Genomic DNA, 17,801 nt, shown 5'->3' with positions numbered 1-17,801 from the left:
GCATCACAGACACAGCCTGTGCTACGTAGGCAGCAGCGGCAGCTACCTCTACTTGTGTCGGCGTGCGTCGGTCGTGGTGGACAGCAGCGTCTGGGTAAAAGCAGGGGGACAGTCACAGCTTAAGTGAGTATATAGTTTGTATGCTTTGGTTTAACAACAGACACTGATGTGAATTTTACTTAGTGTATGAATATATTTTGACTGAGTGGCACAAGTGAGTTCTGACCGGCTCGACGTCAGTGTAAGGCGTGCTAACTTGAGTCTTAGCTAAGTTTAGCCGTGATGATGATGGTGATGGCGCTGATAAAACGCTGTGGCTAACGGTCCTTATTCTCTTAAAGCCGAGGTAAGAGTAAATGCAACACCGCGATACACAAACGTATTACTATTCTGCTTCATTTACTGCTTCTCTGTGCTAAAATCAGTAAATACGGAGGAAATATTGAGACTTATTTTCACTAGGTTTCTCGGGAGTTAAACGTGCCCATAGAGCAGTGTTCAATCAGGACACGCCATGATGTGCTCACACACACTACCTATGGAATTAGATTTGTGTCAATATTTTTAAAAATGTTTTCTGTACTTAATTAGTTTTTTATACAGTGAAAATGTCTGATTTCCAGTACACTGCTAGTCATTGATGAACACAACTTTATCAGTCTTGTCCAGAAGTTATGGAAAATTAGTTTTTATTGCATCTTAAAGTTAAGAATGTTTTCAAAAAATGTGAAAATATGAGACATTACATTTGAAATGTCTTTAAAACTTTACAGTAAAAATGTCTGGTTTCCAGTACACTAGTAGATATAAATGTGTTGAACACAACTTTATCAGTGTTGTTCAGAACTGATAGAGAACTCTCTTTATACAGTTGCTCAGAATCCAGTTATTAGGTCTGTAACATAATTTTTCCAGTAAAAGATGTGCTTTCAAACTTACACTCGGACAGTGATACAATGCTATTTTGAAAACCAGATATCCTTTCTAAAAACCTTTGTTAGGAGGTATGTTAAAATTCGGATAGTTTGATCACAGAGAAACGAGTGTCAGATAGCTTGACCACATTCTTTCAGCTTTGATTACAGAACACATTCACTGCGACATTACATCAATAGGTTTAGGGTCATAACATGTATTTCAATTCAGGGGTAAAGACAGACAGACAGACTAACATGTTTTTTTGGACATTAAGAAAACCAAATTAATGTCTTAGTCCGTCTAAAATCTGACTTTTATCATGCATGTCAATGCACTGACTGTTTGTGGAGTGTTATCAACTGATATTGCTAACAAGGGCTAGCCTGAGATCATTTACGTTTCTGACCTCTCAACTGGAATGTGGTGAACTCTAATGTAAATGCAACACAGCAGTGTTATGATGGCAGAAGTTACACAGTGGAGCTTTGTCAAGCTTCAGTTCAGTATTTACTGTTAAAGATTTAGAAGAAGATGGAGCTTTAGCACAGTAGGTAGCATCAAAATATCAGCTAATGTACTATAATGATTTTACCCTTTTTTAAATTGGCATAGAACAATTGTAAACAGGACAAATCAATGTCTAATTGTATTTAATTGTATTTAATTTTATTTAATTCTATTTTTAGCTTGGCCAAAATGATGGCACACCACAGCTTCAGAGTCTTTTGTAACCCACACTTGTCTCCTAAGTTTCATCACAGTAATAGATGATAGACAGCAATATAGTATCTGCCTATATCACAAAATCTGTCATGCTAAAATTAGTTTTGAAGGACTTGACTATGAAATTGTTTGAATTCATATGCACATATACATGATACAACTTTGGACCTTGGATTAGCATTAGCTTCACAGATTGTAACTCTTCAGTTAATACTGTATATTTCATTTTTGTTTAATCATTGTGTGCTTCAGTTTGTTAACTGGACAAGCTGTCCATGTTTACTTCTGTGGTTAGTGATGAGGCAACAGAACCTCAGCTCTCCTCTTTTCCACTGGTCACTCCCCCTCAGCTGGTTGGCTCTTCTTGCAGTTTGAAGTTACTGTTGGTTGGTCAGGGCAGTAGGAGTAGTGTTGCTTAACGGCTCACATTTAAACAAGATCACATGCTATAGACAAACTGCATTATAATGAATGAAATAGCCCACAGTCACAGGCTGTTACAGGTCTGAACTCTCTCTGACCTTCTGCTCAGTCTTCCATTTTATTCATTGCACATTTTTAATCAGTGATAAATGCAACACATGAAGCTGCTGAAGGTTGAGAGGACCAGTCTGGATGTAAAATTAACATTAGCCACCAATTAAAGGCAGGTAAATATTTATTCAATGTTTGCTTTTGACTATTGATTTACAAGCTCAGGACCTCAGAGGGTGAAAAGATGGTGACTGGATAAGAAAGGAAAAACTGTTTGTGAAAATCAAAGATTTAAATCATATTTTTTATGAGACACATGGCAGATGTATATGTTCAAATATGTATTTCATTTTAATTATTATATTTCACATTTAGATTAAAATCAGTAAATAAAACATCTATTTGTACCTATGAAAGGCACTGAAATTATCTTGTATATTTTTGTTTTTTTAGAACACCAATGCAATGCTGCTTCTCCGACGCTGCCTCAGCCTGACTCGATTTGGCCCTCTCAACACTCAAAGGTACAGTACTGCAGCAAACAGAGCTGCAAAGATTAAACCTTTTGATAATCAATTCATTGGTTTGAATGGTTTTTCAGCTTCTTACATTTGAATGTTTTCTGGTTTATTTGCTCCATATAACAAAAACAAAATCGTTAAAGCTGAATAACTTTTATTTGTGGCTAAGACGGGTCATTTGAGAACATCATCATTTCCATATTTAGGAGACACTGATCAACTTTTTGGAGCGTTTTATGTCATCAATTAATTAAGATAATAATAATAATAATAAAACTAATGCAGCCTAGTAACACATTCAATCATAAGCATATCTGATGTTGAATTTGTAGATATATATGGATCCACTCACTGACAACTGTGCTGTGTAGCATATTCATTTTGTGTCATTCAACACCAGTTCACAAGAGAACTCAAGTGACCCAGTCTTCCCACACTGACCCATACTCACTACCCAATGAGCTTGGTATGTCTTGCATTGAAATTACATTCAAATCATTTCCATTTCATAGGAGTCAGGTTGCACCAACTGTATGTGCAGCTCATCTCTGGAGCAGCAGCAGCAGTAGTAGTGATGACCAGAGATCAAACCAGCACACCCATGGCCCCAGCTGGAGACATGGCCTGGCAGGACTGTTGGCTGGTACAGGGGCTGTACTGGTGTATGGCCTTCACAAGCACAAGGTTAGGCACTTATTGGATCTGAAAAAAGAGACTTAATTTAATAATAATAAATAATAATAATAGCAATAAATTTGGGTAGGAGCGCTTCATGGATTCACTCTAGGTTAATAAAAGGTTATTTTGGATGGGAAACATGAAGAAGCAGAGTCAAAGACTATTATTGCGGAACTTTGGAAGCCTAGTCGCTTTTTTGTCTTTTTCTCGAAATTCCTTCCGACTATCTTTTACTGTCTCAAGGTCCCTCAGAGTTTGTGTATTCTCTCTCTTATAGGCAGAGCAGGCAGATGCCAACAGATTGGAAGCGATTGAGCCAACCTCCTCTCATCCCATCTTCAGCCAGGAAGAAGTCACAAAGCACCGCTCTCTCGAGGATGGCGTGTGGGTCACTTACAAAGGTGGCGTCTATGACATCACTGAGTTTGTGGCCATGCACCCTGGTGGGAATAAAATCCTGTTGGCAGCAGGTGGGCCTCTGGAACCCTTTTGGGCACTGTATGCTGTACACAACCAGGAACATGTGCTTGAAATCCTCTCAGAATATAAGGTATGCACACATTTGGTTTCTGTTATTTACCTTCCCTGAGAATTAGGATTGAAAAAAGATCTTGTTAAAGATGGTTAATTCCATACATACAGCTGTTCCTTTAAAACTGTGTTAGACTCTCAGAAACACTTGAGAATGTGAGAGAGCTGGTGAACCTGTTCATCCACACCATGAAGCGCAACATACCATAAAAGCGCCACCCACTATTAACAGAACACTGATTTAAATTTGACCTGCTTCTTTTCTTTCTATTACCAGAATAAGTTCTAACTAAGCTAATTAAACTCATCACTCCTTTTTACAACAGATCTGATCATCTGACTGCTCATGTCACTTTACTTTATTGTTAGTAATAAGAATGAGATCACTGTTGCTCAGCCCAAATAAAAAGCTACAGCTGCAACATGTTTATGTCAGCCTACAGAACGGGATAACGCTCTAACTTTATTACAGTTTTAGGAGAAGTGAGTTATATTGTTTTCTGGTTAGATCATATGATCTGTTTCGTCTGTCTTGCTTTTCCCTCACGGTTTGATTCTTGAACTCCTCTCTCCTCCTTGGTTCTCATCTTGTTTTGCAGATGATTGTTACATTTACGTACCCTTAAAGAGCAAAGATGCTACTCTGTTGATTGTGTCTTTAATCAATAAGTGTAGGTGGAATTACATTTTACACTTTTAATGGCAAAAAAAAAGGATCTCCCTCCTCTGGAATTGTGGGCGCCTTTTTTATAAAAACTAACATCTGTAGACTCAGTACTGGGACACCCCCAAGTGGCCACTGTGAAAAATGATGCATAATTGATTTTAGTTATTCATTAGCTCAAAAATTATTTTATGGAATTTGTTTGTTGACACACAGTGTGTACACACATACATTACTGTGCAAAAGTCAAAGACCATCATTAGATTAGTTGATTTTTGCACTTGTATTGGAATGCATCCAGAAGTTTAAAAATAACAAAATCATTTTAGAATAAAAGTAACAAACACTTGCCCTTAGACTTGAACAATAACACGACCCCTGCTCTCTTAAACATGCAGTGGAACCTTAATTAATGTTACTGTGTGTTTGTCCTACTATTTCATGTCAACAAAAGTCATGTATGATAGACAAACCTTCACATACATCTTTCTGAAACACATTCCAGCGATGACAGAATTTGGCAGCTGTAAACATAACAAACCTGGTGGAGCACAGTTCTGTACATAGACTTATTTATTTTGCAGGAAGGATGTGATTGCATTGCATTGATGTAGTATTGTTTGTCTCTTTGGTTAATATTAGGTTGGTGAGTTAAGTGCAGAAGACCTGAAGAAGCAGCAGGATGTTAAATCATCTGACCCATACTCCTCTGATCCAGAGCGTCACCCAGTCCTGCGCATCAACAGCCTCAAGCCCTTTAATGCCGAGCCACCTGCTGAAATCCTCACAGACAACTACATCACTCCCTCTGCTTTGTTTTTCAAAAGAAACCACTTGCCTGTTCCTCAGGTTGACCCGGCTTCTTACCGGCTCAGTGTGGAGGGACTACCCGGAGGAGCGATGACGCTCTCTTTAGAAGACTTAAAGACTAAATTCCCAAAACATACCATCACCGCCACACTGCAGTGTGCAGGAAACCGCCGAGCTGAGATGAACAAGGTCAAACTAGTGAAAGGACTGAACTGGGGAATTGCTGCGATCAGCAACGCCAGCTGGAGCGGCGCTAAACTCAGGGATGTGCTGCTGGCAGCTGGCTACGGGCCAGACGTGGCCAAGTGGGCTCATCATGTTCAGTTTGAAGGCCTGGACAAAGATGTAACCGGTACTACGTATGGTTCTTCCATTCCTATAAACAAGGCAGTCAGTGAGGAGGGTGATGTACTACTAGCTTATGAAATGAATGGCGAGACGCTTCCTGCAGACCATGGCTTCCCTGTCCGTGTTGTGGTACCAGGCACGGTGGGTGCACGTAATGTAAAATGGTTGGGGAAGATAGTTGTGAGTGCAGAGGAAAGCAACAGCCACTGGCAGCAGAACGACTACAAGGGTTTTTCCCCCGGGACAGACTGGGATACAGTTGACTTCAAGTCTGCTCCAGCCGTTCAAGAGCTGCCCATCCAGTCTGCGATCACCGCACCGGCCGACGGTGCCATGGTCGATCGCTCAGAAGAAGAGGTGACTGTGCAGGGCTATGCCTGGAGCGGTGGGGGCAGAGAGGTGGTACGTGTAGATGTTTCTGTAGATGGAGGTAAAACATGGCAGGTTGCTCAACTAAGGACTAGTGACAAGGGTCAAGTATATGAGCCTTCACCTCCACCAGGTCGAGCCTGGGCCTGGAAGCTATGGGAGGTAACGGTGCCAATTCCTCCTGGAGCTAAGGAACTGGAAATAATTTGCAAGGCAGTGGACAACAGTTACAACGTGCAGCCGGACACAGTGGCTCCTATCTGGAACCTGAGGGGCGTCCTGAGTAACGCCTGGCACAGAGTGACGGTGAAGGTCAGAGAGGACGAAGATGAGGAATAGACTTGATGGTTTAATCCAACTTTAAGGACATTTTCAGACCTGGTATGAACATCCATCCTCGGTGATCGGATTGGATCCTCGGGCTCCACCTGCACCGTGATTAAATACACAGCAGTGAATTCATGTAATAAGGCTTCACATGCACCTCTGCTGATCTCACATGATCATTCACATCAATGTGCCACGAAAGGTTATCACTGCAAATTAACACACAAAAGACAAAAATGAATAATCTACCATTTATTTATTTATTTAGTTTAATTAACAAGTCTGACTGTACAAATGTATCTGTTTTTAATGTGTTTGTGTCAGTGTGTGTGTAAATGGTTTGTACGTCTGCAGCTCAGTGACACACTCATATAGACGAGCAGAGCCAGGAGTCTAACCCGCAACGTTCAAGTTAAAAGACAAGAGAAAAGAGTCAGGATGAGTGGATTGAATCAAAGCCCTATTCACACTGCTGTAACATGAAATAAGTTTTAACTGATGTTGATCTGTATTATTAATATAATAATACTTTTTAATGATGTTGTATATTGAGAAGTGTAAAAAAAAAAAAAGTCATGTTAACCTGTGAGGTTTGAACTCTACATAATGTTAGAAAAAAGCTAAAGGCTGTAAATTACATAACAAAATGACACTAGCTTTTGAGTCTTAAGTGAATATGTGTCTTTTATTTTGCTTAAGCGCACAGTATGTCATTTTGCCACTAGGGGTCTCTCAATGAGAACAATAACAATGGAAGTAGTTTGAAGTCTTCTCCACCAGAACACAATAAATGACAGGGATTAGTTGTGATCCACTAGACACATTAAATACGCACAATAAAAAAAGAAGGATTTGTGTTTTTCCATACACTGATGTTTCATGGGGGTTTGTCCCAGTAGTTCAAGCTGAGACGGGTGAAGTAGATTAAAAGGCGACCAAAATGAATCCATTACTTTGAACAGAAATATGGATTTAAACACTTTAGCTGTAAGACTACATTTCAACAAAACATATCACATTAGTCTTGTAGCTGTTAGATATTTTGAGGCATGAAATGTAATGAAACTAAGTTTGTTATCATGTTATCATTTAATGAAGGTTTGTTCTCCAAGATGGAGCTGAGGTTTTTGCTCACTGGAGAAGTCTCCACCGCTTTGTTGATGGTGATGTGTGCAGAGCAGGCCTTTAGTGTTTGGTGTCAGCTTTGTGAGAAAAGCAAACAGCACAAATACTGACCAGTCAGGTCGCTGGAAAAACCACAGTCATCATTCCTACAGAAATGAGTTTACAGTCAAGTGACAGATAATAAAGGGCAGCAGATATTTTTATACTTTCCATGTGTCCACACTCTGGTTTTTAAAAATGGAGCGTCTGACAAAGGGAGGAAGAGTTTATTGCAATAAATCCACGTGTCATTACTGTAATAGAACAATAATAATAATAATAATGACACTGTCTAACTATCACTGAAGTGGTCACTCACCTCATCAAACTACGCACATTCTGACATCAACCTTTTTGTGTCTGCATAAAAGTTTGTTCAACATTAAAATTGCTCAATTTGATATATTTAATATTTCTGCTACTTCTTAAATATGTATACTCAGACTTATTTTTATAAATGGAATTAATCTTTTCAAGAGCTGTTCATAATCTTGACATTATACCTTGTTATGCCTTTCAGTCGTCACGGTTGCCAGATTTGCTTGCAGAAATCATTGTTTGCCCTCACTTCCTATGAAGAGATTTACTCATGGTTGTGTTCTTGTTGCTTTTAATAAACATGGCCTTGTCTTTTTTCATCAGTTTGGAGTCTGCAGTGTCTCAGTCTGACAGGAGAGGCTGAGGGAGGGATTAACATGTCTGCACTGAGACTTTCATAGTCTGCCATGGGTACATATTCTTTTTTTTACTTTGGCAACAAAGTTAATTCAAATATTAAAGTTTCAAAAGTCTTTTACATGGTGATTCATGAATGTAGTAAGTGGAAACAGGATACAAACTGACCACATTTTGAGAATAAAGTTGCTGACTTTAAGAATTGTCTTTTCACAGAGCTCTGCAACTTCATCTGAGGTGTCGAGTAAATCAGAGGGGAAGTGACCACTAGTAGTGTTACGGCAACAGAACTTACTCACCGGAGGTTTTATGTAAACGTTGAAAAAGAAGTAAACTTCATTCAATTCATGCAATGAAGCGTGAAGACAATAAAATTAGCTTTAAACCACACTGCAAGAGTTTAAACAGTAAAAGGAAGTTAGATTTAACACAGGTTAAAACTTCTAATTGGAGCAAAAACAAGTTTCAAACATAGATAAAACCATAAAATGATGCTGCACGATAAAAAGAATATTAAACTAATTAAATAACGAACATGAATTTATAAGTAAGAGTTGCTCATTGTTAGACACTATCAAACAATAAAGAAATGAGACTCAGGTGACATGAATAGATGACAGTATATAATAGTTCTGTACTATATTTTACTATGGATTAGCTGATCTAATACGTGTTATAGTTATCAGTATATGGTATATTTATTTCAGATGGAAAAGTGTTGTTTTATTTTAAGCAGTATCTGAACGGAGATATTTATTTCTTCCATTATGAGAGTACTCTTTAAAATGTCTGTTTATGGCTAGGTGGTAAATTCATCAGCACAACTGTGTTTTTAACAGCTTATTTAATTAAAGGTCCAGTGTGTAACATTTGAAGGAGGGTTTATTGGTATGTGTAAATCACTTCATCATCATCACAATAATAATAATAATAATATAGCCTCAGAATAAGTTTAATATTTTAATTATGTAGAATGTGTACTTTAGTCACTCTTGCCTTTGCAGCAGGAAGACCTGGGTTCGAGCCCCGCTTGGATAAAGCGGTAGAAAATAAATGGATGTATATGCCGCCATTTTGTGTCACCGTGTTTCTACAGTGGTCCCAACTGAAAAACTAGCCAGTGTCTGCGCTCTGAAGCGTTCTGACTGTTACCACACAAACAAAGACGAAAGACATTCTTTCTGCTTTGTGAAGGCCACCGTAGTTTCCTGACTCATATGGGAAACTACGGTGGTCTTGCTACAGTCTACAGTTTTACCACTAGATGTCCCAATTCCCAGACAGAGGTTGTTGTTTTTTTTATTTAAAATAGGCAAGCGTGTACTGATCTATAGCTATGATGGTTACTATCACGGCCTTTTCCCCCCGAATATGAGATTAAAGTTCTCTGGCTTATGTTATCTGCAGTGGGACTTGTTTATGGATCTCGGGAAGGGGGGACAGACGTGCTGAGGACGGGGTTTTCTTGCCTCTCTGATTTGTCTTTGACTCATAAATGACTAAAAACTGTGGTGAGCAGAACACACATGTATACAGTTGTGTTTATCTGGCCCAGACTGTGAGGATGGTTGTGTTCTGCTGACGATGAACCACAAAATGACAGATGTCTTTTAGAAAAGAATATAAGAAATACGACTCTGTCTCATAATTCTTTAATAATTTGGACCAGATGTTTTGCATAATCATTTTATTCCGGGTTTGAAACACAAACAGTGTGCGTTTGTTTTGGGTGTTTTGGGTTGTCAATTTCATTATTCTATTTCCCTTTTTCAGGGTGTCAAAATAAAACCTCTGCTATTTATTCTCTTACTTTCTGTTCCTTTCCTCTCATGATTAGTATTGATTCTATCATAACAATGTCAGGAAACTTATTCTCTGACTGTGGAGTGAGTGAGTGAGTGAGTGAGTGAGTGAGGATGATATAACATCATTTAAGACAGATGCTTGGAAAGTTCACATTCAGATTGAGCTTCTGCAGGTGGGACTCACAGACAAACTGTCGGTGTTAGTGTGTCGTCTCGGCCTTCAGTCTGTGCAGTATGGCTGAGGTCATATGATGCCAACCATGCACTGACATCTGGAAGCCAGCTGTTTTACCCGCTAATATTACTGTAGGTTTATACTCACTTCATATGCAGCCCAGCAGTCCTACTGTGTTTAATACTATAGGAACACTGTGCCAACCTTTGGTCATTTATGTTCACTTTAAATTGCTCTACAGCTGCAAACATATCTGAAATAATCACTTATTTCATTTGGTTGAGTTTTGTTGAGTTTTTGTCTAAATGTGCAAACAGGCCAAAAAAATGGAAACTATGTACAGGAGTTTTTCCAACGCTCTCCTCTCTGGTGATAAAGACGCTGATTCTCTGGCTTCCTGCAACAGCACGAGTAAATTACCGTAATAAGCACATGTTGACTTTGACAAAAAATCACCAAAAGTTACACACTGCAGCTTTCAAAAGAAGCTGAATAGGTGTACCTAATAAAGTGGCCGGTGAGTGTATGACACTGCTGATGGGTTCAGATGATCTGAAACAAAGGGGAATTCAATTTGTCTCACAAGAACAAAACTAAAATTGTCTCCTTTGGACAGGAATAGTAACAAAAGTTGCTGGTGACAGCTGATCAGTTAACAAGTCATTTAATCCGCTGTAGCTAGCTAAATCACTTCCTTCCACATCACTGGATTATTTAAAAATAAAGAGGCAAAAATGTCACGGTGAGATGACGACTGTTCTCTGAAAAGTGACCCATCTCTTCTTTATCATTACACCATGTGATTGACTCACTCATTCATGTTTTACCACTTTATCGTCCACATGAGGGTCAGGGATGCTGGAGACAATCCCAGCTGACACGGGGCAAAAAGGTAGAGTACACCCTGGACAGGTAACCATCACAGGCCAAACATACAGAAACGAGTAAGAGTAAGCACTCACACTCACACCTACGGTCAATGTAGAGTCCAAGTAATCTCTGCATGTTTCTGGACTGTGGGAAGAAACTGGAGAACCTGGACAAAACCCACACTCACACAGGGAGAACATGCATCTCCACACTCTCGCTGAACTGGGATCCAAACCCGCAACCTTCTTGCTGTGAGGCAATGGTGCCAGCCACCGTGGCCATGACTTAGTGATTTTGAATCTCTAATTTAGGTATCAAACTCACGTCGCTCCCTCTCTTTTGGCTTTATACGTGTAGTACAAATAATTGAGTGAAGTAATTATTGGCTAAGATACATGTGACTACAGGCCTGTATCTGCAGTTCTGCTGAAACACAGCAGAGGAAATCAGGAAAGACAGATGGGAAATATATAATATATATACTCTATATATATATTATATATGTGTGTGTATATATATATATATATATATATATATATATATATATATATATATATATATATAAATATGTGTGTGTATATATATATTTATTTTTAATTTTTTTATGTAACCTTTAGTTACCAGGTAAACCCATTGAGATTGAAATCTCTTTTCCAACGTTGACCTGGCCAAGAGGTCAGCACCGCGCGTCATAATAAATGTTAGATTAGGTATAGGTATAGGAGACAGGTTACAAACAATGATTTTGACAAAAAAAAGTCATGTAAAAATGTACAATGTTAGCATGAAGTGAAGGAGTTTAAAAATAAACACAGTCACTGGTTTAGTCCCTCTGAGGTTATTCCATGGGTGAATCAATGCATAATCTACGAGCTTGCTTTGTTCAGAATTTCACATTCTTTGACCTCATCTAACCCTGAACTTGGCCGTAGTTTTCATTTCGACCCCCTCTGTAATTATGTTAGACACCCCAGCTCTAATATTAATGATCAATGGAACTATCAATTACTAACTATGAATAGTTTTGGACATAATATCATCAGCAAACATTAAAGGCTGTTGTGAGTCATTGGTGTATTTAAACACACGTCAGTCAATTCAAGATTTCAGGGAACATTTGGTGCCTCAAACCCTCCAAACACTTAACAATCACAAACAATGTAGTTGAAAACATGTTTGTGTGCTCTCAGGTATGCTAAATAACCAAATAACAAACCTTATCCTGATATAACCTTGTCCTGGTTTATCCCGGGTTACCTGAGAGCAGGTACAGGTCTAATAACTGCTGCAGTTAAACATATATTATGTCCTGGATGGGACGTGTGTGTGTGTGTGTGTGTGAGTGAGTGTGTGTGAATAACAGGAATGTGGAGATAATTGTTGTTTTCATAACAGGGGACAAACAAAAATGCCACAATCCTAAAAGATCACTGAGGTGATGATGTTGATGTTTAGGGTTAATGTCTCTGTCTGAACACTGCAGATTTGTTCTTGTATAAAATAGACTTGTGTACGAAGTGTGTAGACTGCTGCTGGAGATCCATGTCCTCCCCGAGCAGCTTTACAATTTGCCAGCAGACGTGTTGGCTGTGGGTCAACTGGCTGCTCTTGTAATCGTCATTCTTCAGAGGTGGATCATCACAGCCACAGGGATGAGTCACGCTCCGGGCCAACTTAAAAACCGCCGGGACGCTCGCAGAGCAAACACAGTCTGCTGTGTGACTCAGCTGAGAACTTCTCCAGCCTTTAAAACATCTGCCCTGGATATTTGAGACGGGGGAACGTTGGACATGGACCGCGCTGGACTGCTGCTGCTGGTGCTCAACCTGAGTGGAGCGGTTTGTGCAGTGGTGCAGTGGACAGAGTTAAAGGAAGCTGAGGTATGAGCACAGTTCCCTCTGCAGATGAAATACTTGTATTGTGCAGTTTCATTTAAATAAATGAGAGTTTTATTGTCTGCGGGTACACCTGTAGGCCTATTTGAAGAAGTATGGTTACCTGGACGACCCGGCTGACCCGGCTGACCCTGCTGACCCCCATTACCTGGAGGAAATCATCGGTGCCCTCAGGTAACACAGCACACAACGTACAGTGCAGGCACGTGTTCGGTTAAGGGATCATTTATCAAACTCTTTGAGTTCCTGTGTGGTTTTGCATCCAGGCGTCTTAAGGATTCCAATCAATCCAGATGTGTTTCTATTGCACATTTAGGAGAAGAAAAGTTTTTTTAAGCAATATATACTGTATATGAGCGCATTCTGGATCAATACTACCTGACATATTAGAGTATTGTGTAGGGCAATATTTTATTTTGTGTCCTTTGTGTCCAGAGTTTTTCAGAAGGTGAATGATCTGCCACCTACTGGAGAATTAGATGAAGCGACCCTGGATGTGATGAGACAGCCCCGCTGTGGCCTGGACGACCCCTTTAACAAGAAGTTTAACAAATTCAGAGTGATGGGTGAGTTACACAAGTCTGAATGTTTATTCATTACCTTCAGAACATCAGTGGCTTTTTAAGTAGATAGAGCTGATGTTTACTAATGTCTGTGATCTTCTTCTTCTTCTTCTTCTTCTTACACAAAACATTTCAAAACAGAATTTCACAACTGTGTGCTAAGTTGTGGAATAACTGTGCCTGTACTGTACATGTGATGGTGTTATGCTAATTGTCAGACATGGATGAATGTTTATATACTGGTGTACAATATCTCATGTTTAATCCTGTTTTATACCTTAAATATCAAACTATATATATGTAATACTGAATATATTCTGTCAACCTAATGTATGTATATCTATAACGTATATTCTATTTACCTTTTTATATTATTGTCTATATTTTACTTTCACAGATGCATGTTTATTATTTATTACCATGACTGTCTTTGTTGCTGAGACATTGTAGGACTAATAAAGGACGATCTTATCTTATCTTATCTTATCTTAAAACAAACTGGATGGTTGCAGCAAATCACTACTAACTGTGTGAGAGAACAATAGATTTAAAGCTGTAAAGTAAAGTAAACAAGAACAAGTTTGGCTGATTGAGATTAAATGATCTGAACAGAATTGAAGTCAGTTTTATTTGTTTTCTTTCACTCTAATGTAGTAGAAAGACAAGCTAATAATAAATAGTATGCAACAGTGAAGTAGGAAAAAATAAGTGCTAGTACTTCCATTATCCATATAAAGGTGGATGTCTGTATTTCTAAATCATTAAATATTAAATTATGAACATTTTCATTAAAAAAACTATTTATTTATATATGTATGTATGTATATATATATACATATATATATGTATATATATATATATATACATACATAAAACTGAAAACTGGTCTTCTCTTATACTTTGTATATTTAGATTATCCAACAATGATTTAAACTTTGAGCACTCAGTCCACAGTCCAGACACAGACGTGTCTAAACACGAGAAACAAACAGAAGACTCTTACGAGTAAAGGGTGAACGTCACGTCACATAGTGCATCCTTGGAAATGATAATGTTTAGAATTGAGACAAACAAAAAAAATAAAAGTGCAGAAACTCCAAAGAGTAAAATTAAGATGTGCCGGTACTGCAGCCCAATTCAAGCACTGGTATGCATGCGTTACAAAAACATACCATACAATATAAGAAATACAGAGAATATTAGATGTTAAAGTTATAGAAAACACAATCATTTATAGTGTAAACAGGGTGTAGTCAGAATATTGGCTCAGATATTTGATGACATAACAGCAATTAAGTGGTAAAACTGAGATTAGTCAACTTTGTCCTGAGGCTGTGTCTTTATGTGCTACATTTCTGCTTTTTAAATTATGTCCAAATAACGATAAAAATGTTTATAAAAGACAGATGTGTCAACATGTGTGTGACTCATGTGTAATAGTGAGGGACAGAATACTGTGGAAGAAAAGCAGGAGAGTTGGATCTTCATGTCAGTAGGAAACACTTTTGTTGTGGTGATATTATAGTATAAGAAATATCCTTTTCCTCTCCTTCAGGTCACTGGAGGAAGAGGAGTCTGACTTATCGCATCTACAACTTCACACCTGACATGAAGCAGACAGATGTCAGAGCAGCCATACGCTCTGCCTTCAAATACTGGAGCGATGTGGCTGCTCTGATCTTCAGAGAGGTGGACTATGGCAGAGCGGACATAAAGATCTCCTTCCACAAGAAAGACGGCTACTGTCCTGTCCCGTTTGATGGACGTGGTTAGTGATTTCTATTGTGAAATACTTGTCTTTTTTCACCAGTGTCCATAGACTCACTGACAAACACAGACATTAATTGTTGATTTGCTCTGTCACCGCCCACAGGTCAGGTACTGGCTCATGCTGATTCACCAGAGTCTGGTATAGTTCACTTTGACGAGGATGAGTTCTGGACAGAAGGATCATATTATGGGACTAATCTGCGAATTGTTGCTGCCCATGAAATCGGCCACGCTCTGGGTCTCGGTCACTCTCAGTTCAGAACCGCTCTGATGGCGCCGGTCTACTCTGGTTACCGTGTCAACTTCAGACTGCATTCAGATGACGTCAATGGCATACAGACACTTTACGGTGAGTGTAGTATAAGAAAATATTGTATTTTAAATATACTTAACCAAAATTATTTTATACATAATATTGAGATTATTTTATACACACACATATATATATATTATATCATATTTATTGTCATATTACAGAACAAGTCAAAGGTTTGCACACATCCTCACATTCTATGACTTCTTTATTTTTGTTATTTTCTATATTCATTTTGAAGACATCAAAACTATCAACAAACACTTATGATATTATCTAGTCCACAACATGTGGAAAGGACATCATTTGGTGACATAATTGGATTTCTAATGTAATTCTCAGCTTGGTGATAACAGTTGTGTTTTTATATATAAAATAAAACTTAATGACCATATCTTCTCTGTTTTAAAGGAAAACGCATCACCAGCACTTTGGCCAGTTCACCGACCCCAGACAGTCTGTTTCCCACAGAGAGCAGCAACCAACCTGACGTCATCCCTGACCCCTGCACTGCCACACTGGACGCCATCATGTTAGGTATCCATCTCTCTGTCTGTCTATCTATCTATCTATCTATCTATCTATCTATGACAAAATAACTTCAGAGCTCTCCGTGTTTTCAATCAGGTCCATGGAGGAAAACCTTTGCTTTCAGCGGTGAATACGTGTGGACCATCTCTGACCTCGGACACAACACACCCATGAAAGTTGACAGGCTGTGGAAGGGACTTCCCGGGAACCTGAACGCTGCTGTGCACTCACAGAGAACCAACAAGACCTACTTCTTCAAAGGTACAGTCTTTGCACAACACTGTGACTAAAGCTCCTCTCAGTTCAGCAGCCTGTGTGTGAATGACGGACCATGTGTGGTCACAGGGAATAGAGTGTGGAAGTACACCAGGTTCCTGCTGGACTACGGCTTCCCCAAACAGGTGAAAAGGATTCCTCCGAACATTGACGCAGCCTTATACCTGGAGAAGAACAAGAAGCTGATCTTCATTAAGGTATCTGACATCTATCTTTGAGAAACAGAGGCCTTCATGTTTTTACAGATGCTGAAATTGTTCTGAACAAATGTGTGTGTTTAGGGTTCAGAGTACTGGCAGTGGGATGAACTAAAGTACAACGACTTAAGTCTGTACCCCAAACCGCTCTCCATGCTCTTCACTGGATTGCCGTCCAGTGTGGACGCAGCCCTCACCTGGACCAACGGCAAGCTCTTCTTCTTCAAGGGAGACGAGTACTGGAGAGTGAACGAGCTGATGCTGCGGGTCGACAGAGGTTACCCAATGAGCAAGAAGGAGCGCTGGATGCGATGCTAAGGGTCCACCATCAGGGGGCAGCAGGTGCTAAGAGGTCCACAGCAGGGGGTGCGGGTTCCACTCCAGGGGCATTGACAACTCCACAACCTCAACAGCGGTGATCAGTTATGAAATATGATCTAACATGAAAAAAAGGGGGGATTTTCTTTCTTCTCTCTCCCTCGCTGGCTTCTCTACAAAGCGGGCCGATCTTTGTGAAGCTCACTTCCTGAGCACAAATGTGAGAAGTCTTTATGCTGAGTTTATGAACTCAGCGAGAAATCAATAAGGGAGGCCTTCTATTTTTCTCCTTCACACATGTGTTGGATTATGTGTCTCAATAGTTTCAGTAACACGTAATATGACGATGGGAGTGTTCGTGTTTCTGTTCTGACATTTTTGTTTAGCCAACTTCTTAACTATGTTCACTAAGGCTGTGTTTTTCTGTCCATATGATACAGATATATGTTAGCACTAATATAAGCAACGGGATTTATTGTGACTGAGAGAAAAAATAACAATGTTTTATGCATACAAATATTGTTTCGTTTATCTAATGAGTGCCAACAAGCTGTCGGAGGCTCAACTACATCACCACTGTCAAGAGTAATGCCAATGTACTGATACAGCGCTTAAAAAGAATGTATAATATCGAGTTATCTTAGTGTATCGACGTTTCCTCGATGAATCCATGTGCTGATAGTTGTAATAACATGAAAATAAACCCTTTTTTGTAATATTAAAAACATGTCAGCATAAAGTTGTCTGTGTGCACTGTCACATTCCCACAAGCAGATGTGAAACATAATGCTTACAGTGATGAAAGGCCCGCCTGTTCTGCATTGTGTTTATCTGGGGGTAAAAAAACAAAAAACCTGCACCATGGCAACAACAACAACCAACTACA

The 17,801-nt window shown here is 39.2% G+C and overlaps 2 protein-coding genes and 1 long non-coding RNA gene across 4 annotated transcripts; all 3 read left to right on the top strand.

Annotated features, from left to right (window-relative positions):
* Positions 1-6,882, top strand: suox (sulfite oxidase). Of its 2 annotated transcripts, none has more exons than XM_044024904.1 (5): positions 1-123; positions 2,569-2,639; positions 3,149-3,320; positions 3,592-3,864; positions 5,152-6,882. In XM_044024904.1, exons 2-5 carry the CDS (start codon positions 2,581-2,583, stop codon positions 6,373-6,375), a joined length of 1,728 nt encoding a protein of 575 aa, XP_043880839.1. In that variant the 5' UTR covers positions 1-123; positions 2,569-2,580; the 3' UTR covers positions 6,376-6,882. The 2 variants fall into 2 exon arrangements, with proteins under 2 accessions (XP_043880839.1, XP_043880840.1); XM_044024905.1 differs by lacking the exon at positions 1-123 and adding an exon at positions 323-346.
* Positions 6,883-6,892: 10 nt separating this feature from the next.
* On the top strand, positions 6,893-9,071 carry LOC122768716. The gene is made up of 2 exons (XR_006360346.1): positions 6,893-8,256; positions 8,419-9,071. It is a non-coding gene; the product is annotated as an uncharacterized LOC122768716 (long non-coding RNA).
* Positions 9,072-12,769: 3,698 nt separating this feature from the next.
* mmp19 (matrix metallopeptidase 19) lies at positions 12,770-17,631 on the top strand. Its single transcript, XM_044024643.1, has 9 exons — positions 12,770-12,932; positions 13,027-13,121; positions 13,383-13,513; positions 15,066-15,278; positions 15,384-15,629; positions 16,005-16,130; positions 16,221-16,385; positions 16,470-16,597; positions 16,682-17,631. The coding sequence occupies exons 1-9, from the start codon at positions 12,843-12,845 to the stop codon at positions 16,913-16,915; spliced, it is 1,428 nt and encodes a 475-aa protein (XP_043880578.1). The 5' UTR covers positions 12,770-12,842; the 3' UTR covers positions 16,916-17,631.
* Positions 17,632-17,801: the final 170 nt, after the last annotated feature.

Source organism: Solea senegalensis, linkage group LG4, assembly GCF_019176455.1.
Source record: "Solea senegalensis isolate Sse05_10M linkage group LG4, IFAPA_SoseM_1, whole genome shotgun sequence".
NCBI classification, from domain to species: domain Eukaryota; kingdom Metazoa; phylum Chordata; class Actinopteri; order Pleuronectiformes; family Soleidae; genus Solea; species Solea senegalensis.
This window is presented reverse-complemented; position numbering and strand designations above follow the sequence as displayed.